The 24,865-nt window shown below is 38.8% G+C and overlaps 4 protein-coding genes across 4 annotated transcripts; 3 read left to right on the forward strand and 1 right to left on the reverse strand.

Moving 5' to 3' along the window:
* The first annotated feature begins 1,369 nt into the window (after positions 1-1,369).
* On the forward strand, positions 1,370-4,509 carry LOC133733442 (uncharacterized). The gene is made up of 9 exons (XM_062161058.1): positions 1,370-1,532; positions 1,652-2,415; positions 2,509-2,697; positions 2,792-2,900; positions 2,984-3,042; positions 3,123-3,336; positions 3,443-3,516; positions 3,628-3,997; positions 4,082-4,509. Exons 1-9 carry the CDS (start codon positions 1,427-1,429, stop codon positions 4,183-4,185), a joined length of 1,989 nt encoding a protein of 662 aa, XP_062017042.1. The 5' UTR covers positions 1,370-1,426; the 3' UTR covers positions 4,186-4,509.
* Positions 4,510-7,078: 2,569 nt separating this feature from the next.
* LOC133733443 (uncharacterized) lies at positions 7,079-8,284 on the forward strand. The gene has a single exon (XM_062161059.1). It carries the CDS (start codon positions 7,276-7,278, stop codon positions 8,122-8,124), a length of 849 nt encoding a protein of 282 aa, XP_062017043.1. The 5' UTR covers positions 7,079-7,275; the 3' UTR covers positions 8,125-8,284.
* A 2,958-nt stretch (positions 8,285-11,242) lies between these two features.
* Positions 11,243-15,765, forward strand: LOC133729733 (external alternative NAD(P)H-ubiquinone oxidoreductase B2, mitochondrial-like). Its single transcript, XM_062157300.1, has 10 exons — positions 11,243-11,522; positions 12,333-12,603; positions 12,891-13,088; positions 13,229-13,479; positions 13,574-13,793; positions 13,883-13,987; positions 14,337-14,609; positions 14,689-14,810; positions 15,061-15,189; positions 15,277-15,765. Exons 1-10 carry the CDS (start codon positions 11,434-11,436, stop codon positions 15,362-15,364), a joined length of 1,746 nt encoding a protein of 581 aa, XP_062013284.1. The 5' UTR covers positions 11,243-11,433; the 3' UTR covers positions 15,365-15,765.
* Positions 15,766-16,516: 751 nt separating this feature from the next.
* LOC133729735 (dynein light chain 1, cytoplasmic-like) lies at positions 16,517-17,298 on the reverse strand. Its single transcript, XM_062157301.1, has 2 exons — positions 16,894-17,298; positions 16,517-16,804 (listed from the first exon to the last, which is right to left on the reverse strand). Exons 1-2 carry the CDS (start codon positions 17,029-17,031, stop codon positions 16,607-16,609), a joined length of 336 nt encoding a protein of 111 aa, XP_062013285.1. The 5' UTR covers positions 17,032-17,298; the 3' UTR covers positions 16,517-16,606.
* Between the last annotated feature and the right edge of the window lie 7,567 nt (positions 17,299-24,865).

The raw sequence follows: 24,865 nt of genomic DNA on the forward strand, positions 1-24,865 counted from the left end.
CCTGTATTTTCATGTGGTTACTGATCGATCATCATGGGTTTGATTCATAAGTGTTATTAGGCTTAATAATTTTGCAGTAGCAAAGTCATAATGCTTAAAATTTATTAGCGACCTTATGAAGAAAGTTTGAAGTAAGATCAATTAGAAGATCTTATTGAGAGAAAACTGGGAAAGTTATAGGCTTCAGTTTCAATATGTTTGAAATTATTAATGACAGTATGAAGAAATTTGGTCAATTAGAAGATCTTATTGAGAGCAAACTTGGTAAGGTTCTCAATAACCAAGAGTAGTTGGCATCTTAATTAGCTAAATTTTAGCTGTAAAATTTATCTGGTTTCTGGTAAGCATCAATCATAACTTTTTTCCATTTAATATCTGGTCTTAAAGTTGGTATGCATTTCAATTTTAAAAAGGTAGGAAAAAAGAAAGGGAAGCAGAATTTGTTATCTATAGTTCTATACTGCCCTCTAAATTTTCTCCTCTTTTCTTCATTCTTTCTTTAAAGAAATTTTGGAGTTCATCATTTGGGTGGTTTGTTTTAAGGGATTGAATATTTGAGCGTTAAGATGAAGTCCGTTCTTACATTTGTCTTGTTTTTTAGAAACAAACGTAAGGTATGAGTTTAGTATATGTCTAGGCCGGATTAGTTCACAACTTGATTCCCATGCTCATGAAATGTACTTACACAAATGGACTTGATTTATGTCGTGGGGGGTTATATTATATGATACTTACACCTACATGAACTTATTAGTGATGATGCCATTGTAAGTAAACATTGTATCCATCACTATGCCCAAGACTATGTCTTTCTTCTAACGAACTAAAATATTTTGGGTACTTATCACTAGGTCCTTCCTGCAACTATCTCAATTCCCATCAGGAAACTCTTAATAATAAGTTTTTTTGGCTCAACCAAAGCTTATTTGATTACTTTCAAATCAAATTAAGTAATTAATTCTATTCATTATGAGACTAACAAAGAGCAATTTTACTATCTAAAAGGAATACATTAAAGTGATTTGTTGTTTGAGTGAAGCTTAATTTGATTAGAGATTGGTAATCTTAATTTCTTACTTTGTTAGTGACTTATATCCTGAATAATATAACCTCCCATACCATATATGACTTTATGCTACCCAAATTGAACAATTGTCTTAATCGATATCACTCTGATAACGATGGTTTCAGAGAGTTATCATAGAATTTTGAAATAGTAAACAAAGAAGTGAAAGAAGTATTAATACAAAGCCCATCAGATGTGATCCAGCTCATAAAGCCCAACGAGTCGGTGTTGATCCTCTTCCACCGCCTATGTGGTCCTCTATATAAAGCCTCCCCTCCACATGTCAATAGCCAATTGGCTCATCACACCCATTCCATTTCGCGCTTCTTCTTCTTCTTCTCCACACAGTTCATCGTTTCAATGGCATCAACCAAACGCGAAGCTCCCACTGAAGACGAACCAGAGCCCTCGAAGAAGCCCAAGCTCCAGCAGCGCGTGGTTCTCAATCGCGTCGATTGCGACCTAGGTACCTTCAATTTCTAGCTTCTAATTTCAATTTCGATAAATGTCCAGAACCCTAACCCTAACCCTAATTAGTACTGAGCTGAATTCTGATGTGAATTGTTCTTTTTTTTATTTATAAAGATTTCAACATTGAAGGCAATGGGCTTCGAGGTTCTTCGCTCTACGAGCAAGGATTTGCGTATTGCTGGTCCGGTGCTAGAGCCAATGTGGGAATTACTGGCGGGAAATACTGTTTCGGCTGCAAAGTGACGTCGTTTCATCCTGTTGAGATGGAGGACACGGCGCCGGAGCAGCGGAATCTTTGCCGGGTTGGGATTTCCAGAGGGGGTGATGTGGTGGGAGGCCTTGGGGAGACAAAGCTGAGCTTTGGGTATGGTGCGACAGGGAAGTTTTCGAATGCGAGTAGGTTTTCGGACTACGGTGAGAAGTTTGGGCTTGGGGATGTGATTGTTTGTGCTGTGAATCTTGAAGAGAAGCCACTGGCTTGCATTGGTTTTTCGAAGAATGGGAAGAGTTTGGGTACGGCGGTGAGGTTCAATGCTGGGGATTTGGGTCTTGGGGTGGGGGAGGGTGAAGTGAAGAATTTGCATTGGGAATGTGGGGTGTTCCCTCATGTGCTGTTGAAAAATGTGGGGGTGGAGTTGATGTTTAGTGTTGAAGATGGACTTGTTCCTGAAGAGGGTTTTAAGCCTTGGGAATGTGCTCTTGAGGATGGAAATTCTGTTATGGGACCGTCTGTTTGTGAACCGAAGCTTTGTGAAGTGATGATGATGGTGGGTTTGCCTGCCTCGGGCAAAACAACTTGGGCAGAGAAATGGGTGAAAGAGCACCCTGAGAAGCGTTATGTTGTGCTTGGGACGAATGCGGTTCTAGACCAAATGAAGGTGTGGGATTGTTTGATGTACTTTTGTTCAGTTTTACTATTTCGTTCTTGGTTGCTTGACAGAAAGCTTGATACGAATTGAAACCTTGTGCAGGTGCCAGGGCTCTTGCGGAAGCAGAATTATGGCGAACGATTTGAACGTCTGATGAGTAGAGCCACTGAAATTTTTAATACTCTTTTATCCAGAGCAGCCACCACTCCTCGCAATTACATTCTTGATCAGACAAATGTATACAAGAAGGCTCGTAAACGTAAACTTTTGCCATTCAAACTGTTCAAGAAGGTAGCTACTCATTCATGAAACTATATGTATTTAGATTCAGGTTCAGCTTATTTAGTCTCTATACTTACTTTTGTCGTTATTTTCTGTTTTGCAGATTGCTGTTGTGGTGTTTCCAAGCCCTGAAGAGATGAAGGCTCGTTCTATGAAGAGATTCAGAGAAATGGGAAAGGAGGTACCTGCTGATGCAGTGAATGAAATGTTGGGTAATGGTTAATCCTTTTGCAATTGTGTTCTTATGAGATTTATATCTGTGGTTTTATTGAGACCTTCATTATCTTTCTGGCAGCCAATTATGTTTTACCTGTCAGCAGGGATGTGCCTTGTTCAGATGAGCTTTTTGATGAGGTAAATTACTCACCAACTTGATACTATTGTTGCTGTTTTCATTTTATTGCCAATTTCTAAGTCTTGTCTTCTTCAATAAGGTTATGTTTGTAGAACTCAACAGAGAAGAATCACAGAGACATTTGGATGAGATGAAGCACGAACTTGCACATAAATCTAATTTGAAAACGAATACATCTTCACCATATTCCTGCGGAAACTCAATTCAGTCTTATCGTTGTTCACCAAGTTATGGGGTGAGTCCTGTGCGGCCATGTCCCTCTCCTTCACCACAATATCAAGGAGTTTCAGCAGGTTAATATCTATATATCCTTCTCTGGATATAAGAAATCGAGATATAATTATTTTATTCAAAAATTTTATGTGAGATATAGTCCTCATGTTGTTATGTTTTATGCAGTCAACACTGGAAATTGGAATAGCTCTTACTCATCTGTTCCTCCACCTTACTATCAGTCGCATATGCCCAACCAAGTAAGTTGAGGTTGCCCATAGATTCTTTCGTATTTGGTAATTATTCCCTGGAGCAGGGTAACAAATAATGTATCATCAGTCTAATGAGGGGTGTATTATTTCTATTCTCAGGTGAATTCATATCGGACCCATCAGGGAGCTGTGCCAGTTGGGACTGCAGGACCATATCAAGGCAATCAACCTCCACCTATACCTAGAGCAATTACCCATCAAGGAACTTGTTCTGGCTACTCCAGCAGTTATAATGCCAATCCTACAAGTGGTACAGCCCCTTGCAATAGTTACGGAGCAGGTTATGGTGCTGCCACTAACCCCTATCCTAGTCCGGCAGTTCAACCCTCTCTAGTAGGAGGTGCAATGGCTTCATTCACAGGCAGTGCCCCCGGATGTTATGGTGGTGCTGGGTACTCCAGTCATGCTGCTCCTCAGGCTCCAAGAGCACCTGCATTTCATCCTAGTCCTTACCCACCTGCATATGGAGGTAGCATATTTATAACTTGTCATTATGTATTTGTGTTGGGTTGATTTATATATTATTCTGATTCGTTGATTGGCTCCAATTCAGGTTCACCATACGGAACTCCGCCTCCTAGACCTCAATCTGGAAGTTTTCCTGCAAACACACCTTATCCTGACGGGTATGCCCCTCCTGGTTCCGGGTACTACTGACTTCTGTGGACTGACAAACATGCTTTTGAAAGGAGAAAGAGTCGAAGAATACCAGGTGTCATGAACTGCGGTTGCCTATTGTAAATATGTTCATGATCTGGTAAATGAGATAGTATGATCCTTTCTCCTTGTTTTTCTTCTGGGATATCAGCAAATTTACTATCCTAGTATAGCCGTATAGGAGAGGAAGGACGGACTTGAACCATTTGTACCTAGTTCAACTGGGGCTGTATATATGATGGCATTTGGTTCATTTTCACTTTTTGATGTACGACTCTTCTTCGATCATTAACAATCAACAAAACAATCATGTTATAATTGCTAGTTATGTGGCATGAATGCTTGGTTTTCTAATTGAAGGGTCCCAAAACCATGTGACGGCCCGTCCTAAAGTTTCTTCATCGGCCATTCGGCTTTTAATTTCAACAGTAGATTGGTGGGTTTAGATTCATTGTCTGCCACAACTAACAACGCCCATCAACTTTGCCTTTATAGCATGGTTTCCTTTCTAGAAGCAGCTCCAGTGTTGTTTCGTTCTCTCCTTCCTTTTCATCCTTTCCCTTTTGTATCTGTTGCAATCATATACTGTAGAAGTGACGTCCAAAAAAAAATATCAAGCATTCGAGCTTATGTCATGTCGTTTGAGCCTTTCACAAATGCTCTGATCTTATCTCTTTAACAATGTGAGATTTTAGGTGATCATGGATCTCACAAGTAATTACGTCGAGTATCTTGCTAATGATGATAGAAGGACTACTCTCATTGCCCTATAATTCACTTCAGCAACGTACCGGTAACGTTCGACGGATTACAGTCTTTAACGATGCTAAAGTCTAGAGTTGTTTGGCTTTCATCTTTCATGTTTTTTTTTTTTTTGGGTGAAAACTCAACCAAACGAGCGAAATTTATTTAATGAAAAGAAAGTTACAAAGAGGAAGGAGGCAGAATAGGCGTAACGATGCTAAAGTCTAAAGTTGTTTGGCTTTCATCTTTCATGTTTTTTTTTTTTTTGGGTGAAAACTCAACCAAACGAGCGAAATTTATTTAATGAAAAGAAAGTTACAAAGAGGAAGGAGGCAGAATAGGCGTAAGAAACGTAGCTAACCTCCTATCATAAGAACACAAATTAACGAAACCGAAAATTAGGAAGACATAGCTATCCCTATTACAATGACTCACCATAAAATCTGGAGTTGAATCCCACCAAGTAAAGCCATGTGATGACGCCCCATAGTTAGCAAGGGCATCAACAACTTGATTGCCTTCATGAAAGATATGGCTAGCTTTAAAATGCATTTGAGAGATACGATGCAAGCAATTGCTCCATTGCACACGAAGCCTCCAAGGCACTAGATGAGCAAAACAAAGAAAAATAAGTATAAGGGAAGAATCCACCTCCAACCATATGTACTTCCAATCTCTAACCCAAGCTAGTTCAATAGCCTTACTGACCACCATGACCTCTGCAGTCACCAAACTAGGGATATCAAGAGTAGAAGAGAATGCACCTAAAACCAAGCCTCTGTAGTCTCTATAAACACCACCATAGCCAGCCTGATTGGATTCTATTTTCCATGCACCATCAGTATTAACTTTGATCCAACCAAAGGGGAGGTTAACCAGTTTACTTCAATAATTTGAGGTGCTCGAGGTGGTTTGCATATAGCACCCATTCTTTTAATGACACAAAGCTCCCGATATCAGTCATCTTTCATGTCAACAGTTGCATCTCGCTGATATCAGGAACTTGCATTAATTCGTAACAACTGGAATATATGATCAACGAATTCAGATAATGACATGGGAGCATTAATCACATGGACACTCAATCGCTTCTTCTTCTTCTTCCTATGCATTAACCCATACATTCATAAAAGCTCAGAAGGTCCTATTTCATTGATATTTGTTGTTCTTTCACATCCAATCATAACTCTGCTTTATTTCCTTGAAAGTCAAGCTAGGATTTAGTAGCAGTGGTAGACCAGAGTCCAGAGGAGCAGTATAATAATTGACTGATTGGTGAGGAAAAAAGAGAGGGAGAGTTCTTCTATACCTTTCAGTTCAAACCAAACCAGGAGGTAGGAAAGGTAAAGAAATATCTGCATTTCCTTTTCCTCCATTTAGCTTTTCCAGTATGGGAAGCCATTTTCTGGGGTAGACCACAACTTTACCAACAGTGCTATTAGCACATGTATGGTAAGCAAAGTGGAAGGCCAAACCCATATGACTTTGATGCCTTTAATTTGGTCCATATGAGCTATTTGTTATGCGCCTATCCTCACTGATAAATGTGACCTTTAATTTGCATTTGGACTATTCACCCACTTCTCATTTTACCCAGATTGATTTCATCATAATTGGGTTGATATATATGAAGTTGGTGATGAACTATTACAAGTTCAATTGAAATCATCATCCCTAACTTTCTCGTTATTTCTTTCTTAAGAGTGAGAGTAAATTGTTTGATAAAATACACTTCAAAGAGATAGTTTAAAGACTAATTATACCTAAAAACTTCATGAACCGGTATTGTAATAAAAGTTTTCAAAGAAAGAGAGTAAATTGTTCGATAAAATGCTTAAAGAGGTAACTTAAAGACTATCTGTACCTAAAACCTACATGAAGCGTCATTATAATCATAATTTTCAAGGAATTATCTTCTTTACCGATTTGATTGAACCTCGAATGAGAGTGGTTGACATTTACGATGACTGAAGCGTTTAGGTCTTGATGGTCTGCTCCTGAGCTTATGAGGTGAATGTACGCAGTTACAGAGATTAAATTCATGAATGGACATAATTTAAACATCTTTTAAGGTTTGATTTGTAGATTTCGTGGGGTAAAGGTCACCTTGGTAAATGCTCACTACAGACCACCACCATTTCCTTCTCTTCTTAAAAATAATATTCCATGCCTTGTTCACACGCACCCCAAAAGGCTTTAAAAGCCCTCCAAAACCCCACAACCCAATCCTTCTTGAATCTTAACCCAATCAAACATCTTTATCCTTCTCTTTGATTCCATCCATTCCAAGCTTGCTTTCCTCAGTTTCATTGGCTTGGATTTGGATGGGATTTGATTCAGCTTTTCATGGAACAAACTGCGAGTCATGTATGGGATTTGAGTTCTGTTTCGGATTTGGTTTTCGCTGAAACAATGAAGTACTTTTGGGCTTCGATTTCCTCAAGTCCTCTGTTTTCAAGCATTGTCACTCTCTACTCTCTGATCCTCCTTTACTTCCCGTACCATTTTTTAAGCATTGTTTTCTCGCCGGTGCTGATCATAACCGGAATAATCTTGATCAGCCTTCTCCGACTCGGTGCAAGTCAGAGTTTTGAAGACGATGATCTCAAAGAAAAGGAAAAACCTTCTGATTCCATACTCGAAACAGAGCACTCTGAAACCAATGATAGTCTTGAAGTCGTTCATGAACAAATTGCAAGTGTTGTACAAGAAGAAGATCACAGCTTTGTCACGTATCGATTCGAAACAGACGAAAGCGAGATGGGTTTCAATCAGTACCCCTGTTTCGATGATTACTTTGTTGAGTGGAATGTGAAGGCGCCATTAGAGGTCATCTATGAAGAATATGAAGGTGAAGAAGATGAGAAGGATAATCGTGAAGAACATGAAAACCAAGTTTTGGGTCTTGGAAGGCAGCCTTCGTTGTCTCTATATTACCCGGAGTCGGATTCGGATACATCATCGGAAGGTGACTTTTCGGTGACCGGAGCGTGGGACTCGCCGGAAAACATGTGCTACAAGTGGGAAGAGGATGACCGAGAAGGGTTGATTGAGATTGCTTTGGATGGCAATAAGAGTTCAGGCTTAGAATTTCAAGTTGAGGAAGAGAATTTGATAGAGATTGATATATCTCCGACGCGCAATGACTTTGGCGGCGAGAAGTGGATGTTTTCCGGTGAGGTTAGATTCAGCTAATGTGGGATTAATTAATGGTTTAATTAATTATGTTTTTTTTTGGAGATGGTAAAGAATAGAGCGTTTTGGGATTTTGAATGTTTGTGTAATGGTTTACCGTTGTATTAAACCCATGTTCAAGTACATATATTAAGCACTAATCCAAAACTTTAAATGTTTGTTCGGAATGTCTAATATGCCCCCCATAGTTTTCGTTTTATGATAAGACCAATGACTTTGATTTGGGGTCAAACAAGTGGAGCTATTGTGGTAACAATTGGTTCAAAAAGCATGTGATAAGAAAGAAATATGAGAAAAGTCATGACTCATGACAATGAAATAGAGATTTGATGTAAGGAAGGAGGATATTCTTTAAATTAGAAAATTATACGTGGAGTGGTAATTATATTTGAAAGTGTTATGTAATATTCTCAACAAAATGGAAAAATGTACGACAGTAAAATTTGTAAAATTCATGAATTTTCAAGTGTTTTAACTTTTAACACAAACAAAATTAAGATCCACATTATCTCATGTCTACACTTTATGCATGAATTAAGTGGAGAGAAGCGATAGGCAAAATCTTTCTTAAATGAGTTAAATTATTCAAGGGCTTATTTTCAATTAAGGATAATTCAATTTCAGACGAGTTATCGTAAGTGTATTCAATGTGTATATACATGAACTCGGGGTTAAAAGAATGAGAATCACACCAGTACGTATGTTCAAATTTAAACATACAATTGGATATAATACAAATGAATCTAAGTTTTCTTAATATGCAATTTTCATACACTTCAAATCAGATTCATTACTCCACTACATGTATAATCCAACGTCTAATATCGTAATTGAAACAATTAATGTTAGATCTTGACATTTGCTAGCTCAAGTTGTCTATTGTAAGTCACTCATATCCCCTTGACTATTGCAGACATACTACAATAACGTCGAAATTGGCCTGCCATGTTTGAAAGAGTCATCAAATATAGACATGTGTAAAGATACTTACATCGACAACGTACCAACTGGTTTGGATCGATCTTCTCATCCAAATACGAAGGGTGCAAATGAGCTATAGCTAGCTAGCTCGATCGAGGCTATCCGAGCATTATTAGCTCAAGCTCATCGAAACCTAGCTAGCTAGCTAGTAGTGGCTGTCGAAAAAGATGACGACGTCCATGTGCAGTAGTCATTAGTGCTATATAAGCATGGCAGATAGCCAAACATGATACCAGCTGCAGCACAGGCGTACGTACGTACGTACTGTGCTAGCTCTATATAGATACTGGGTTTCTTGAAGTACTTGCTTAGCTCAAAATAGGTAAACATATGTACACATAGGCAGGAAAACTTCTCATCAGTAGTCTGAGTGCATTTTGGACTCGAGCTCGATCTCGTACAGACGTGCTGTCGAGTATGGTTGGCTTTTAGAATCTTAGAGACTAAACAACATGCCAATAATTAGCTGTTCAGGGTTAGATCCACGAATAGTTAAAATCGTTTAGTATGCCATAGAAATTCTCAAATTCATAGCCCTTGCTCTGCCCAATTGTTTATAGGACTTTCTGATGCTGATGTTTCTACCTTGCATGCTTCTGGTTCCTAAGTTCTGAAGAATCTTTCACCTCCTCCATCATTCTTATATCTGTGGGTCAAAACATAAAATAGTCTATTTCTTTTTCCCTCTTCCCTTAAAGTAAGAAGTCAACGTCTACTTCTTTAAGGCAAGTCCTCTGCGTGTCACAAATACAAAGTGGGCTTCGAGATGGGCTGACATATAACGGAAGAGGCCCAGAACATCTTGCTGAATCCAGGCCTGGTTATGGTAGGAAGAGGCCCAGAACATCTTGCTGAAGAAGCATCTTTTGAATTTAGGCCCAGAACAAATTTATTGGTTATGAACTTTATTAAAATTATTTTGTAAGAAACTTGGCAAATAGTTTTTTTGAAAATCGAAACTTGATAGTTAGGTAATAGACTAAACTTAGGTCAATGTTAGACGTCTCAAAAGCTGAAAAGCAATGTTTGTCAAATCAAGTGTGTTTTGGCTTTTAACCCCCTTGAAGATCCTAGTCTTGTATAAAAAATTAGGAAAGCGTCCCATTATTTTGGGTAGCCAGTCAGGTCATTCTTTGTGCATCGTCAAAATACAGCTGTGGCTTTTCTTCTTTGCCAAACCGTATGGCATGTGCTATATTTGTGATGAAGATGGCTCTTGCTTTCCTTGACGGCTTGACCAAATCGCCACAACCCTAACCCTAATTTATATCACAACAGTTTTGGTTAATAATGATAGATTTTTGTACTTTTCCTCAATTCCATGTAACAATACTCATTTTTTCATTTAACATACAGTGAATTTACGGTAATAATAGGTGCATAATAAATGTGGAGGTGTTATGGGAGGAGAGGAAATCAAGTTTTTATTATGGGTAATTTAGGTTCATATTTTCATAATTTATGTTTTCTTACGGAAATGGAAATGAACATTCATAATTATTATTTTTGCATATTGAGCCACACAATTCCAACACATTCCCCGCATCTAGGTTTTTATTCATTTGGGTTACTAGGGTCGACTTTTAGCAAGAAATTTGCCAAGTTATTTTACTAATTTGTTAACTGTTGGAAAGGTGAAAAGTACGTTTAGAAAACTCATCAAAATGTCAAAACCCAAAAGTTCCTAGTCTATATAAAAAAGAACTAACAAGACCCCCCACAATTCAGGGTCCCTGGTCACTGGTCAGACAATTCGACGGTGCACAATCGTCCCTACAGCTAGTTTCTTTTTTTTTTTTCTCCAACCCATGTGGCATGTGATCAAGGCGGCTTTTTGCTTTCCCTTGACCAAATCGCCACCCACACCAAAGACCCCCCAATAAAATAATCCCCCAACAAAAAAAAAAAAATCAAAGCGTGCTTTTTTTTTTTTTTCCTCACGCAACTCTCGCGTTCCAGCACACCCAAGGGCCCCACCTCCGCTTACGTGTCGTGCTCTCACGGTATAAAGCGCTTCGAATATTCTCTCGTTCTCTTCACACGTGGCTGAATTTTCTTGCGCGCCAAGTCGCGAGCAAATCTGGAAGCCTGGAACCAACCCTCCTCGCATTTAACACACACTCCAACCTCTTCGGATTCTTTCCCCTTCCGTATAAATTTGGACCCCTCCTCTCTCTCTCCTTTTCTCCATCACACAACCGCATAAATTCGCACGCAAATTCTTACGCAACCGCCGCTCTCTCTCTCTCTCTCTCTCGTGCCGCCGCCTCTGTTACGTTTTTGCTCGCTGTGATTTTCTCTCGGTGCAGATCTGAATAAGCGCCGGAAATGAAAGATTTCGGAATCGTCCAGAAGATTTCTAGACCTTTCCGTGCCAACCCTAGGCTCTCCAATATTCTCCTCGTCGTCGCCGTCAGGTACTACTCTTTCTCTCTTTTTCTTCTTCTTCTTCATGCCGTTACAGATTTTTTTTTTTTTTTTGGTTCTAGCATTGTTAATTATTGCAATGAAATAAGGCCGAGTTTGTTTAGATTTTTTGTTCGGACCGTTGAGTTTGTGATATATTGCGTCTCCATGCCGAAGACTATGTGCTCTGTTTTTCTTCCGATTTTGTTGGAAGTCTCTGGAATCTGTTAGATCTCTGTAGAAAATTGCACCTCAAACTTTAAAATTTGATGAAGTTTCTTTTATTATTTTCTTGACTCTGCAATTTTACGCGTCTAAAATGGAATATACTTTATGAGATTCTGTTCTTGTGGTTTAGCTCTGTTTAATTGCGTTTTCGTGCTGAAAAATGTGTTCTCTGCTTTGTTCCAATTTTTTTTTGGAAGTTTCAATTAGATCTTTTGGAGTTAAAAATCTGAGGAAATCTGGTATAGTTTCAAATTTGTGAGCATGTGAAAAAATTGGAAAGTTCTTGAATCATTCCAATTTTGTTGCAAGTCTATGGAAATAATCAGATCTGTCGGATTTATTTCATGCTCAGTTGCTTATAGAACATTTAATGTGTAATTTTAAATGCAAGGGTTTGAAATTCATAGACTAAAATCAATGTGAGATATAGAGTTGCAATGATCTGCCACTTTAATGGCGGTCATGTCACCATGCTCAGATTTCTGCAGTTTCTGCCAAGCAAACCCCCTCATTTTGCGCTTTGTCATGTATGATATATACATGCCATGATTGGTGATTATATGTTGGCTTATGTCTATTGCTTTGAGTTGCAGTGGCGGCGGCTATGTGGCTTATGCTCAGGCGAACTCTGACTCTGACCTGATCAGTAGTAGTGCACCTGATGTGGAAAGAAAGAAGGTGGTTGTACTTGGAACTGGGTGGGCAGGAACATCTTTCTTAAGGAGTCTGAAAAATTCTTCATATGATGTTCATGTTGTATCTCCTAGGAATTACTTTGCGTTCACCCCTTTACTACCAAGTGTTACCTGTGGTACCGTGGAGCCTCGGAGCATTGTTGAACCAATTCGTAACATTGTCAGAAAGGTAAATCACAGTGAGATAATATAAGCTGTTGTATATCTGTGTCTGTTTTCTGGTAAACATTTTTGCTTATTATTTATTAAACTGTTATCAGTCTCTGGTTGATTACATGCCAGCAATCTTTTGATTAGACAATTGTGCATGCTGAAACTTGAAGTTATATTAACCTGGAAATTAGGTTCATATCCCTGCAGATAAAGTCTCTATTAATTTTTATGATTGCAATGCCATTTTGTGCCAGAATTCAATTACTTGTCATTTAACTTCCTTTTTTTGACGTTTTTATACAGAAAAAGATTGGCTTTCAATTCACTGAAGCTGAGTGTCTCAAGATTGATGCAAAAGAGAAGAAAGTCTATTGCCGATCTAATCTAGAGAATGGGGAAAAAGAATTTGTTGTGGACTATGACTACCTTGTAATATCTGTGGGAGCAAATGTTAATACATTCAATACTCCTGGTGTGATGGAGAACTGCCATTTCTTGAAGGTGATGTCCTTGGCAACCTTTATATTCATGTCTTGCAATACTGTAAAATTGTCTCGTTTGGAATGAGGTTTCTCAGGTGGTGGGAATCAATGTATGCATCTTTGTTACTAACTCATCTTTGAGATTCTTGCTTCATGCAGGAAGTAGAAGATGCCCAGAAGATACGAAAAACTGTTATTGAATGCTTTGAAAAGGCTAGCCTGCCAACTGTAAGTGATGAGGAGAAGGAGAGAATTCTTCATTTTGCCGTTGTTGGAGGTGGCCCAACTGGTGTGGAGTTTGCTGCAGAACTTCATGACTATGTGAATGAAGACTTGGTCAAATTATATCCTGGGGTAAAAGATAAAGTTAAAATAACACTTCTCGAGGCCGGAAATCACATTCTGAGTATGTAAGTAGAGAATCTGACTTAGAACTGTTGAAAGGACAGGTATTTTTCTATTACCGCGGAAGCTTACTCATTGAAGTTCTCATGTTTTTTGCAGGTTTGATAAAAGAATCACGGAGTTTGCTGAAGAAAAATTTCGCAGAGAGGGTATTAATGTAAAAACTGGAGCAATGGTTACCAAAGTAGATGATAAACAAATCACTACCAAAGAAATGAAAACTGGGGAAATTTCCACCATGCCATATGGAATGGCTCTCTGGTCAACTGGTATTGGAACGCGGCCTTTCATAAGGGATTTCATGAATCAAATTGGTCAGGTGCGGTCTTCTAAACCTCTGAAATCTCATTGTTGCATTGTGTCTATGAAGTTTACAACTGTAATGATTAATGAAGAACCTTTTAACAGGCTAATAGACGTGTTCTAGCAACTGATGAATGGTTACGAGTGGAGGGATGTGACAAAGTCTATGCACTTGGTGATTGTGCCACAATCAATCAGCGAAAAGTCCTGGTAACTACCCTTCTTACTTCTCAACCTAAACTTTATACCAATGTCTCTGGAAACAAAATATCAGCACTACTCCTAGTTTTCCCTTCGAGGATAACTTGTGAGTGGAGCAGTCAGCTAGAATCAGTTTAGAGACACAGTTCTCATTGACGTGAAATAATGACAACCAAACTTTACAAAAACCTGTTATGCATCCATGTTTTCATATAACCAAATATGCATCTAGTACTTTGATTTGCTTTTAGTAGTTACTACTAAGTCCACACATTATCAATTACATTGGAATGTTCCTTTTGATTCAACGTATCACTAATCTCTCTACTTGTTTTTCTTATTCCTATTGGCTTTATAGGAAGATATCTCTGCCATATTCAGTAAGGCAGACAAGGACAAATCAGGAACACTTACAGTTCAGGAATGGAAAGAAGTCATCAATGACATTTGTGAAAGATATCCTCAAGTGGAGCTTTATTTGAAGAACATGCAGATGCGCGATATTGTTGATCTTTTGAAGGAAACAAAGGGCGCTAGTGCAACCAAATCAGCGGAGCTGAACATTGAAGATTTCAAAATAGCTCTTTCTAAAGTGGATTCCCAGATGAAAATGCTTCCAGCTACAGCCCAGGTATTGATCTATTCATGAACATGTGGATATTATTGAGGGCATGCCAAGGTATTTATTTGCTTGTTAAATGAAATGTCAGGTTGCAGCTCAAGAAGGTGCCTACCTTGCCAGTTGTTTCAACCGTATGGAAAAGTGTGAGAAATATCCAGAAGGTCCTCTCAGGTTTCGAGGAGAAGGTCGCCATCGGTTCCATCCCTTCAGGTACAAGTCAATCTGTGTTTCTTTTGTGCATGTGTGTCTCTTTTTCTGGAATCATTCTTTGGAATTAGATGAGACCCAATTTAGGTTCAGTAAGCTTTTCATCCTTGTAACAAAAACCCTTGGATCTTTGATACCTACATTGACACTTCATTCAGGGTTTAAATTTTGTGCTTGTAGTGCTGTTTTCAATAATTCTAAGTCATGCAGGCTAGCTATAATGTGCTAATATGCCATTGATTATTCTTGAAAGGTACAAGCATCTTGGTCAATTTGCTCCTTTGGGAGGTGAGCAAACTGCTGCACAACTCCCTGTTCTTCCCGGTGATGGGGTGTCAATTGGCTACAGTTCCCAGTGGCTTTGGTATTCTGTTTATGCAAGGTATATAACCACCTCTTTGATCTCTTTGAGGTTTAGTTGAAATGTCCATGATTTTGATGTTTCTCTTGCTTCCTCTTCAACTTTCAGCAAACAAGTTAGCTGGCGCAACAGGGGAATGGTCATTTCAGACTGGGTAAGGCGTTTCATTTTCGGAAGGGATTCTAGTCAGATTTGAGGGGAGACATCATCTTGACTATACGGTTCACACATTTACCACAATTTTGGCAATAAACAAGTTTTTGTTGAACGTGGAATTAAAAGTAGTGATCTCTTGTTGAAACCCAACAAGTCTGACCAGTTCTGCTTTTGATGAACAACATTCCGTAGGGATTATTACAAGGTCCCCAATTTTGCTGAATGTAGTCTATTCACACCCGTTCTTTATAGTCCTATCGGAGACACCAAGTTTCTCTGGATTTTGTTTCTGTAGGAAGTACTTTGATTCATTTGATTCATTAAAATGATCATCATAAAGGTCATACCAAAATAAATGTCCCTTCAATCAGTTATCGAGTATTTGTATAGACCCTAAGCATTGGCAATTGGATCTTAACAAGAGTATGAATTTCTTTCTCAGACACTTTTGTTAGCGCCTTAACAATCCAAAGCTTCTGCTTTTGTACTATTTATTGATGACTACTCTGTTTGATCTCCATTACCAGACTTCCCATCATTGATTATGGCTGGTTACAGGAATTTGACTGAGCTACTCAATATCTCTGTGTTAGCAAGTAAGGCTAACAATGCTCGTGCAGTATGCGAAATTAAGCACGTGGCGTGATGTTTCAATCCGTGGGAGACAATCCAGTATCTTTCACCCAAAAAACAAAAATGGTCCAAAACCATGATTTTCACCCAAATTGTGTATTAGCACTGTTTTTTCGTTAAAATGTCATGTTCTTATTTTCTCAATTCTAAAACCGACAGACCTAAAAAATCTCGACCTGATTTTATTTATTTTACGATTTCTAAAAGTCGGAAAACCGAAAAAAATCATTAAAAAAAAACAAATTAGATAGAGATTTTTGAGGTTTTTCACTTTAACAAGCTAAAAATCATGTTTTACCAATGATGAGGAAATGCCACTAGAGATTTTCAATAAAAAAGAGTCTTGACAGGGTTTGATATTATTTACCTTTGCCAGCATAAGGTATCATGGTTTCCTAGATAGCAAGAGAGAAACCTATTATTCTGATTTCTGCCTCTGCCCTCATGATTTTTCATGAATCTAAGACAAAAACTGTGTGTTTCTGTAGAGGGGGTTTGAATCACCTTTTCATTTTTCTTGAGCTTAATAAAATGGATGCTGAAAAGCATCTGCATCACATAACTTGGAATCCGTTCTTCGACATTCATTTATTTATTTGTCAATATGAATTGAACAGAAAATTAAAGAAAGGGAATTATGATGCAAAGCTTATGCATTTGAGGCCTCCAATGTAGGAATCCTATTTAGCTCCGCCGAGGTGGCTAGATTAGCTGCACCCCTGAAGAGCAAGAATGCAAGGCTACCTATGCAGAAATGGATAAAACACCCCTGGCTGTGTGTCACAAACGAACCAAAATCTGTTCCCACTATGCATTGCCACCCAGCTCCATACGATTCATCGAATTCCTGCATTCACAAACAGAAGTACCAAATTCATGTATACAGTAGCCTCTAATATTTGAGGATTCGATGAGGAAGAAGAGGAGGTAATTAACCTTCTTTATGAATTGAGCTATTTCAGTAGGTTGAGTGACATCAAAGATATCGAGAGCCTTGGCGGCTAATTGGAGTGCTTCTTGCTGCATTGTTTCAAGCATATCAGTCTCGTTAACTACCGCTTTGCCTTCTAACATAGCTGAAGAGGAAACCTGCCGGGACTGGGAACTGCTGAGAATAGTGATCAAAGAGCTCAAAAGTGGAAAAGGTAGCAGTATTGAGTGAAATGCGGATTATATTTCTAGTTCAGGCTTTGTGATCATCAGAGAATTCAATCAGTGAAATGGAATAAAGTGCGGTGGTTCGGATACAGACAGGTGCCTCTTCACGTATGAATGGGACATGAAAGATGCATTGCTTGTGAACTGGATTGCATCTGGTATGATCAGTTAATGGCTCAGATTCTACGGTACTGAAGGGGCATTTTCAGTTCTAGGTCCACATTATCCTGGAGATGCAAGACGTTTGTGGTAGTATAAGCACGAAGATACTAGTACCTTTGATCAATCATTAGTGTTGTGAGGTTGATAATCAATTGTCTGTTTGCCTATACTTTGTTTTCTAGCTTGTATTCTTGTTTTGTTGATCTCAAGCTAGTCCAAAGAGCTTTAGCTTCTCCTTGACTGAGAGTTTGATGAGGAAAATGTACTATAAAAATGAAGATGAGCTCCAATATTGGGAAATGAAGTGTGAGTAGCAACTAGCTAGGAACAAGCTGGAGTGAACTACTTGAACCACATGATCACAGGCTGTGAAAAATGGCAGATGAAACAGAAATATTATGTGGCTTCATATGATTCTCGTGATCAATAACCAACCCAATTTGAGTGCCATCTTCACATTGCGAGTTTGATGGTGTTCACCAAATGTAATTTTCAGGATGTACCTGATCTAAATAGTGCATGAGGAACACTACTTTTCCTATTTCAGCCAAGCTCTTATTTGATGTGAACCGGTTCTTTAAAACATCCACAAAGTTGTTTTAACTTCTTCATAAACTTTGAAACATATGTACAACAAAAATATACACCACTTGTACTAATGAAATAATACGATTCAAATTGAGATATTGGATGAAACTTAATATGGAGTCAAGAGAATTGGTGGTATATTCATAAATCAATAGAATGCCTGTGGTATGTGGATTCATGCATTACAGCAAGAAATTGCGATGAAAGTTTTGCTAGATTTTCTTTTCACATATGTTTTAGAATTTTGTGATGCAATGTTTAAAATTGATATCTCAAACAGTTGATATAACATCGATATTATTCAACAGAAAAAAATGTTTGAGATCACCTTCTATTTATAATTTTATTAAAACATTCATAACATATTTGTAGAATTTCTTAATTAAAGATTTTGGCAATGTTTCCACAATATTTCGTAAACAAAACGAGTGTGTATAAAAGATGACATGGAAGATCAATCTAGGTGGGGCAAAAATGACAATGTACGAGGAGGTAGTATTTTTGTGCACTAACCATGTGATATGCCTATATTTGACAATTTACAAATCCATTAGCGTACAAAGGAATCCTCATTTCTATTCGATTTAAAAACAGCACTTATCTGGAAATCCATGCACAAAGTGATGCCCTCCAATTTAGTCAGCATCCCGGCCCATCCTCCCTTCCTCGTCAACGACTCCAGTTTCATTTTAGATTTTTAGTCACCACCCCCGGACCTTCCCTCCTTCCATATGAGAAGGTCAATCTCAACTCCCAGATCGGAAACCAACACCGTCGGTCATGACTTCGACGATGATATATATCATTGTTGAGATACTGTTAAAGCTACCGGCCAAATCCCTACTACAGTTTCGCTGTGTTTGCAAGTCATGGCGTGCTTTGATCTCCGATCCCACTTTTGTCCGGAATCACCTCCGCAAAGTCAACACCAACCACTTCAACCTCCTTGTAGGAACGAGGCCCTTCCAAGGTGATGTACTGTCTAAGCAAGATGATGGTGGCATTACAATAAGACGGCTTGATTATCCGGTAACGTTCTCTGATCCCGGTTGCTGTATGATCTATGGTTCTTGCAATGGCTTGATGTGTGTAGAGTTTGAAAACAGTAACATCATAATATGGAACCCTTTGACTAGAGAATTCTGTTGGCGTGAGTCATACTTACCTTATTTATGTAGATATTCTGTAATATTATGTGATCTGTATTATTCTGTAATATATGTAGTATTATTAGATTTACTACTTGCCTTAGGAGTAGTACTTGTCTTATTAGGCACAATTGTAGTTTGTATATAATTCCTTTTTGTAAGGTGAATGAAATATCAAAAAAGTAATTCAGCCAAAATTGTCTCTTGTTTCTTGTTATATTTTGACTTGGTATCAAAGCAGAGATCCGATCCTGGACTCTGACTCATTGTCCTTTGATCCTTGACTCTTGTTCTTTGTGCTTGGATTTGTTCGTTGTCCTTTGATCCTTTCATCACCGTTGCCTTCTTATATTTCCAAGTACTTTGTTGTTTTTCCTTCCGCTGCATATTCACCATGGTGAAAGCTCCTTCTTCCCCCGTGTTCTCCTCAAGTCTGACTTGTAACTACTGCAAGAATCCAGGCCACATCAAAGAAAACTGTTACAGGTTGGTTGGTTTTCCAGCAGGCTACTTTGATAGGCCACGACCTCAGGACAACAAACCTAAGGGAAATGCTGCTGGTCGTCTTGTTCAAGACCAAGATTACTATGCGGTGACAAAATGAGATCACACCAACTTGGCTGGTAAGGATACCGCATCCTTAAGTTGCGGTGGTAATGGTAAGATTGGAGTTGCTTTAAAAATTTCTGGCTTTACTGGTGGCAATACTTGGATAATTGATTCTGGAGCATCTGACCATATGACCTATGATCGTAGTTTCTTTCTTTTTCTCAATCCACCCTCTATTTCCTCTGTTGTCAATGCCAATGGTGATTCTTTTCCTGTTTTAGGAATAGGGTCTGTTCGTCTCACCCCTTCTTTGACACTACATGATGTTCTTTATGTCCCTGATCTCTCTCATCATCTTATATCTGTGCCTCAGCTTAATACTCAATCTAGGTGTTCTGTAACATTTTTTCCTTTGTATGTGATTTTTCAGGACCTCCTCACCAGGGAAATAATCGGCAGGGGTTATCTGAGGGGTTGACTATTCCATCTGGATTGCATGTTTGCCGGAATGAAGCCGGAGAAGGCAGCCCAAGCAGCTTTGATTTCGACTGGGGTTACTAATCAAGTTGAAGAATTATGGCTATGGCATCGGAGATTGGGACATCCTTCCTTTAGTGTCATGAAGAAATCTATGCCATCCTTGTTTCTGGGCTTTGATGAGTCTAAGTTGCATTGTGAGTCATGTGTCTTAGCTAAAAGTCATCGTACTAGTTATCCTTTGAGTACTACTAGGAGTTCTTTTCCTTTTGAGCTTATTCATTCTGATGTCTGGGGACCTTCCCGTGAGTCAACCTTGTCTGGCAAACATTGGTTTGTTTTGTTTATTGATGATTATACCCGTCTTACTTGGGTCGCTTTGTTGAAACACAAATATGAAGTCTTCTCTGCTTTCCAAGAATTTTTTGCTCTTGTTCAAAATCAATTTGGAGCCAATATTAAAGTCTTTCGTTCTGATAATGGGGGGGAGTTTGTCAATTCTCAGTTTCACCAATTCTTTCATTCTCATGGGATTATTCATCAAACTACTTGCCCTCAAACCCCTGAACAAAATGGGGTGTCAGAAAGAAAGAATCGTCATGTTCTTGACATAGTTCGGTCTCTTCTATTTAGTGCTCATATGCCTAAGTATCTTTGGGGAGATGAAATTCTTACTGCTTGTCATCTCATCAATAGGCTACCTTCCTCTGTTCTCAATGGTCAAACCCCCTATGCTGCCCTTTCAAATCATGTGTCTGTCCCTTCGTTTTCTAATCTCCCTGCTCGTGTCTTTGGGTGTGTTGTGTTTGTCCATGTTCCTAAGAATCAACGGTCCAAACTCGATGCCAGGGCATTAAAGTGTGTATTTGTGGGCTATGGTGTTCATCAGAAGGGCTACAAGTGTTTTCATCCTCCTACACAGAAAGTTTTTGTTACCATGGATGTCACCTTTTATGAGGATGCATGTTATTTTTCTCCCATCAATCCTTCACTTCAGGGGGAGAAACACACTTTTTTGGAAGAGAAGTCTTGTGGGATTAAAATTCAGCCAATTGAAGCCAATGACACTCCTGCAGAAACAGAAAAGGCAATTACTGAATCATCTACCATTCATCATGCAACTGCCGAACAGAGCGTTGCAAGTTCCGAACCAAAAAATACAATTGTCGAATCGTCTACCCTTCAAGAAGAAGCTCCTAATCACTCAGTTTCTCCCTCTCCATCAGTGGTCTCCCCTGTTCAATCTTCATCTGAGAATGCCAGCGAACACGACGTCCAAAATTTAGCAGTTCAAGAAGGCCAAGCTCCTCCACCCCTCTTAGATACAGATAACCCTTGTCAACCAATCCCTGAGGAGCGTCCCAATCTTGAGGTTAGTGGTGTTTCTTCTAACTCTGATAATTGTGATAGTGTGTATGTTTTGCCTCCTAGGTCCACCCGTGGTAAACCATCTCGTCAATATGAGCCAAGTTTAGATGTTAAGTCTAAGTATGCCATAGCTAACTTTGTATCCACCCACCGGTTATCCAAATCCCATGCTTCTTTTGTGAATCAAATATCCTCTGTATGTGTTCCCAGTAAAGTGCAGGATGCTCTCAAGGATCCCAAATGGTCTCAAGCGATGAATGAAGAGATGGAGGCATTGGAGAAGAATAATACTTGGGAGTTGGTGTCACCTCCACAAGGAAAGAGAGTTGTTGGATGTAGATGGGTGTTTACTATCAAACACAATGCAGATGGTTCAGTGAACAGGTATAAGGCAAGACTTGTTGCAAAGGGATAGACTCAAACATATGGCGTGGATTATGAGGAGACCTTTGCTCCAGTAGCAAAGATTAATACTGTTCGTGTGTTGATGTCTCTAGCAGCTAATCTAGATTGGCCTTTGCAACAGTTTGATGTAAAGAATGCCTTTCTTCATGGAGAGCTATCTGAAGAAGTCTATATGGATCTACCACCAGGATATGAGGCAAGCACAAGAGGTAGATTTGTGTGTAAGTTAAATAAGTCCTTGTATGGACTCAAACAATCACCACGAGCATGGTTTGGAAGATTCTCTCAAGCTATGCGTCGGTTTGGGTACAAGCAGAGCAACTCTGACCATACATTGTTTCTGAAACGCAGTGAAGGTAAATTAACTGCCTTGATTATTTATGTTGATGATATGATAATTACTGGTGATAATTCAGAGGAGGTTGAAAGATTAAAAGATCTGCTTGCATCAGAGTTTGAGATGAAAGATCTTGGTTCTCTTAAATATTTTTTGGGGATTGAGGTCGCCAGGGGGAGTTCAGGAATTTTCTTGTGCCAGAGAAAATATGTGCTTGATTTGTTGACAGAGACAGGAATGCTAGGGTGTAGACCTGCTGATACTCCTATTGAGCAAAATCATAAACTGGCTGAGTACCCTAATCAAACTCTTACAGAGAAAGCTCGCTATCAAAGATTAGTTGGCAGATTAATTTATCTCTCACATACTCGGCCAGACATTGCATATGCAGTTAGTGTTGTGAGTCAATTCATGCATAATCCAAGTGAAACTCATATGGAAGCTGTGATCCGTATTCTGAGGTATTTAAAGTCTGCGCCTGGAAAAGGCTTGATGTTTTCAAAGCATAATCATCTGGATGTTAGTGGTTATACAGATGCAGATTGGGCAGGTTGTGTTACAGATAGAAAATCCACTTCTGGTTACTTCACTTTTGTAGGTGGTAATCTTGTTACTTGGAGAAGTAAGAAACAAAAGGTTGTGGCAAGGTCAAGTGCTGAAGCAGAGTATAGAGGTATGGCTCATGGAGTTTGTGAATTACTTTGGTTGAGAAATTTACTTCGTGATTTGGGATTTAAACCCAAACGGGCCATGGATTTGTATTGTGATAATAAGGCAGCGGTGGATATTGCTCACAACCCAGTTCAACATGACAGAACTAAGCATGTTGAGGTTGACAGACATTTCATTAAAGAGAAGCTTGATGCTAAGCTTATCTCTTTTCCGTTTGTCCACTCAGAAGAACAGTTAGCTGATGTTCTCACGAAAGCAGTATCGAGCAAGGCATTTCATGACTCACTTGGCAAGTTGGGCATTCGTGATCTGTATGCGCCAACTTGAGGGGGAGTGTTGGCGTGAGTCATACTTACCTTATTTATGTAGATATTCTGTAATATTATGTGATCTGTATTATTCTGTAATATATGTAGTATTATTAGATTTACTACTTGCCTTAGGAGTAGTACTTGTCTTATTAGGCACAATTGTAGTTTGTATATAATTCCTTCTTGTAAGGTGAATGAAATATCAAAAAAGTAATTCAGCCAAAATTGTCTCTTGTTTCTTGTTATATTTTGACTAATTCAAGCAGCTACCGGAACCTGAAGGTTGTTGTAGTTATTATGAGGGTGATAGATATGTAGCTCTTGCTGGATTCGGTTATGATTCCACCATAGAAGATTACAAGGTAATACGTGCTACTAGAGTATTTGATGATGAAACCGCACTTCAGGTGTTTACACTCAAAACCGGGTCATGGACAACAAATCCAGATTTCAATCATATTAGCGAGAGAGAATATCTTACGCGTCAACAAAGCCCGGGGTTCTTATTAAACGAAGCTCTACATTGGGTAGCCCGTTTAAGGGGGTCAGAGTATGAGGAAGGTACTTTGGGAATAGTGACTATTGGTCTCGCGGACGAGAAGTTTCAGGTGATGGCGCTACTTCCCTGTCGTCATTCTAACTACCCGATATCTAGTTCAATCGTGATGGTTGGGAATTCTTTACTCGTATATCACGAGTACATTATATGGATGATGAAGGAATATGGGGTAGAAGAGTCTTGGACTGAAGTCATATACATTTACCCCGAGGTTTTACCTCAAGGTTTTGACTACTTGATACCTTTGATAATTGATACCTTTATGCATTTTAGAGAATGGTGAAGTTCTTCTTAATCATAAAAAAGCCTTGAGGTTGTATAATCCGAAGAGAGAGAGATTTAGAAATGTCATTTGGACTTGCGAGAGGCCTTCTCCTCTTTATAGTACTGCTTATGTCGAGACTTTAGTTTCACCACTAAACAGCATTTGTGCAAGTATGTAACACCGAACACTGTGAGCCTTTTTTTTCCTTTGAGTTTAAGGTTTTTATCCTTCTAAGTTTTGTATGAATTTGGTAGGTGAAACTGAAATGGTAAGCAGAGTGGAGAACAAGGGTGCAAGAATGGAGATTTCGTCCTTCAAACTACCAGCTCCTTCAGGTTGGAGTAAGAAAGGTACTTACTTTGTTAGTTTCCTCATACTTTTCTACTGGTGGTAGCTACTTTAGCTTCATGCCTTGATTCATGTTTATTTGCATGTGGAATTTTGATTTGGTTTTACCTGGCATTTTGATTTTGTGAGTTTCATGGCAGAAATTGATAATATGGTAATGGGTTATAGACTTATAGTTGGGGGCATGACTATGTTCCTCATTTTGTGTTGAATTCAAGCTTCTGCTGTTCTTGTAAGTTATTGGATCAAACTGTGTTGATTGATTTTGATATGAATCAGCGAAAAATACTCGCATATTATGGGCACTACTAGAAAAGGCCTCATAAAATACAGAATTTTTTCTGTATCTTTTGCTTTAAATAATACGAATAAGGGTATCTAAAACTCATTAGGTACGGTGCAGCCACAGAATGAAAATGAGTATTCTCTATAGCAGGTTCCACTAACCAAAAGCCACGCTTAGGACTTCAGTATCTCCATTTTTTCTATTTTATTATTTTGCGTTAATTTTTTTCACTCCTCATTTGTATTTTTTTTAATGTTTTTATTTGTTTTATTTGT

Source organism: Rosa rugosa, chromosome 2 (assembly GCF_958449725.1).
Source record: "Rosa rugosa chromosome 2, drRosRugo1.1, whole genome shotgun sequence".
Classification (NCBI taxonomy): Eukaryota; Viridiplantae; Streptophyta; class Magnoliopsida; order Rosales; family Rosaceae; genus Rosa; species Rosa rugosa.

What these genes read in the sequence shown, in the direction of transcription:
- LOC133733443 (XM_062161059.1), top strand. Translation starts at nt 7,276, where the DNA reads ATGGAACAAACTGCGAGTCATGTATGGGATTTGAGTTCTGTTTCGGAT.
- LOC133729735 (XM_062157301.1), bottom strand. Translation starts at nt 17,031, where the DNA reads ATGTTAGAAGGCAAAGCGGTAGTTAACGAGACTGATATGCTTGAAACA. An exon ending in TAGCTCAATTCATAAAGAAG is followed by an intron (nt 16,805 to 16,893) that starts GTTAATTACCTC and finishes TTGTGAATGCAG; the next exon opens with GAATTCGATGAATCGTATGG.
- LOC133729733 (XM_062157300.1), top strand. Translation starts at nt 11,434, where the DNA reads ATGAAAGATTTCGGAATCGTCCAGAAGATTTCTAGACCTTTCCGTGCC. An exon ending in TTCGTAACATTGTCAGAAAG is followed by an intron (nt 12,604 to 12,890) that starts GTAAATCACAGT and finishes GTTTTTATACAG; the next exon opens with AAAAAGATTGGCTTTCAATT. An exon ending in TCATGAATCAAATTGGTCAG is followed by an intron (nt 13,794 to 13,882) that starts GTGCGGTCTTCT and finishes ACCTTTTAACAG; the next exon opens with GCTAATAGACGTGTTCTAGC.
- LOC133733442 (XM_062161058.1), top strand. Translation starts at nt 1,427, where the DNA reads ATGGCATCAACCAAACGCGAAGCTCCCACTGAAGACGAACCAGAGCCC. An exon ending in CATTCAAACTGTTCAAGAAG is followed by an intron (nt 2,698 to 2,791) that starts GTAGCTACTCAT and finishes TCTGTTTTGCAG; the next exon opens with ATTGCTGTTGTGGTGTTTCC. An exon ending in CAGATGAGCTTTTTGATGAG is followed by an intron (nt 3,043 to 3,122) that starts GTAAATTACTCA and finishes TTCTTCAATAAG; the next exon opens with GTTATGTTTGTAGAACTCAA.